At 28.6% G+C, this 2346-nt stretch overlaps 1 protein-coding gene across 1 annotated transcript in view; it reads right to left on the bottom strand.

Moving 5' to 3' along the window:
• LOC106471037 (sister chromatid cohesion protein PDS5 homolog B-like) overlaps window positions 1-2346 on the bottom strand; it is a gene marked incomplete at its 3' end in the record, with an annotated part of 70332 nt that overhangs the window by 48874 nt on the left and 19112 nt on the right. Inside the window, exon 5 of the mRNA XM_022399663.1 lies at window positions 1740-1837. Within this exon, the coding sequence (XP_022255371.1) occupies window positions 1740-1837 (98 nt within the window). The remainder of the gene's footprint in view (window positions 1-1739; window positions 1838-2346) is intronic.

Below are 2346 nucleotides of genomic sequence, written 5' to 3'. Positions count from 1 at the left end.
AATTTGTTTGAGCAACAAAGATTTTAGAGAGGTGTTGGATAAAATAGGGATGATGACATGCTAAAAAAAATGTGTCACGTGGATCACACTAGTGTAAATGCAGGATTTTTTTTATATTTCCTTGTAGAATTAAGAACTTAAAAATTGTATACTATTAAAATATGGATTATTACCTAAGATTTTATGCTATTCTAATTGGTATAACATTAACAAAAAGTCGTTCAATAAAATTTTGAATGTAAGACATAACATAAGAATGTAAGGATAACAGGGTTCAATGGTTAATACTTATAATAAAAATCACAAACTGTAGATGTTTTGTTTCATTTCACATTCCTTTTAATTTTTATCTTTTAGCTTATTTTATTATTCTAATATTTCTTGTATGTATGTATGTATAGAAATATTACTTACTTCTTTATGTAAACCCAGGTTCTCTAAACATCTGTGTATAAAAAAGGGGCTTTTCTGTGTATGTAAGAAAAGGGTAACTTAGGAGTCCACTGATAAGTAAATATTTCAGAGAAAGAGAGGGTAAAGGAAATTAACAGTTAGTGGTATGGAATAAGATATTTCAGTCTTACCCTGCAACAATATTGAGGTTATTCAAGATATACACTTCAAGGTTATTGCCTTTGATACTTTTACTAATATGTATCATACACCTAAAAATATAAATTGAAAAGGTGTATACAGTAATAAATGAAACATTTTTAACCTAAAATCACCAAAATTGCTCCACAAGAACAAGTTATAGGCATAACAGCAGATGATGTAAATAATGAAGTGTTAAAAAATATAATAGGCCTAATGCTAATGTCTTAATGAAAAGTATAATATAATGGCTCTGATAGTAGTTAAACACTGTTCAAAGGGCAATAAAACATAAAATCTAATTATAAGGATATGTATAATGTTACAAACTTAGAGCTACTTAGGATAAACGAATGTAGTTTCATGTTACAATTTGAAGTTATTCTAGAAAGAAATAAAGGTTAATTTAGGTTTATTTCGATTTTTTGTGGTGGTTACGAGGTTGGTCGTATTGACTGATTTCGTTTTGAGATAGGGCAGAGAAAATAACAAATCAACTATAAAGTGTTACTGAAAAAAAAAACTTTGAAATGCATTTAGGAGGTTTTAGAAATTAAACAAAGAAAAATTAAGATTTTTGAGATGACAAAAGTATTTTTAATTTTAACATGAAAATTACTTTGCATATGGACTATTCAAAACAAATACTCAATATATTCATGGACAAATCTATTTTATATTTTATTAAAATTACTTAACTAAGAAATATGACTCTTTGTATGTGAAAGACATGCAATATTAACTGAAAGACTGCCAAATTTCGTGAAGATATACCCAATATATTGAGTTATAAGTATTAAATTTATAAAGACTTTAAATGAGTGCAAAAGGTCACGTGACTCGATCAAATTGACCGACCCCGTGTTAAGAGAGTTAACAATTCTACTACAGTATGCATTGAAATTTATTCTGCAATTATAATAAACTATAGCTTTGTTAATTGACATGGATTCTAGAGATGTTGTTGCCCCCACAAATCTTCCTTGGTAGGACCTTGAGTAGCCTCATTTTGTCTGTGATAAATCTGCAATGGAACTTGCTTTCACACATAACTGTACTGATATAACTTTTGTACTTCATAACCATGTTTAATAACTTTTGAAAGAGGTCACAGTCATTCTCACTGCTATGCTTTGTTTACTTACTTGACAATGTTGAACATAAGTGCAAAAAGCTTGCAGAAAATTGCTTGGTTTTCTTCTAACTCAATACAAATGTTGAAGGTCTTCACCCAAGCCAGGTTCTGAGAAAAGTACACAAAAAACAGAATTAGCATACATCACTACCAAAACATCTTTCTTCCTAAAAACTAAATAAAGAGCAACTACCCTTCCCTAACAAGAAAAAAACATTCAACAAAGCACACTTTATTTCTTGATTCTCATTCACATTCTTTCAAAGTATCTCATACATTTTATACTTTTACTAATGGTCAATAATTTCTTGGTCACCATGTTTCATTAAAAATCTGTTGAAATATAGAAGTTGCTGGAGAAGGATGATATTTCCACGTGATCCAACTTGCAAGGCTTATTAATTTTTATCATATTTTGCTATAAAGCATAGATAATATTACTTTTCACTTGGAAGTTAGAGATTAGTTTGTTGATTGAGTTAACTGTAATGCACATTCAATCACATCTTGTTTAATAGGAAATAATGAAAAATTAGCTGTAAATTGCATATATATATATATATATATATATACACTCACACACGTAGGTAGGTAGTAGTTAAGTTATAATTAAACTA

The sequence above is a fragment of the Limulus polyphemus genome, unplaced genomic scaffold (assembly GCF_000517525.1).
Source record: "Limulus polyphemus unplaced genomic scaffold, Limulus_polyphemus-2.1.2 Scaffold4362, whole genome shotgun sequence".
In the NCBI taxonomy this organism is placed as follows: domain Eukaryota; kingdom Metazoa; phylum Arthropoda; class Merostomata; order Xiphosura; family Limulidae; genus Limulus; species Limulus polyphemus.
This window is presented reverse-complemented; position numbering and strand designations above follow the sequence as displayed.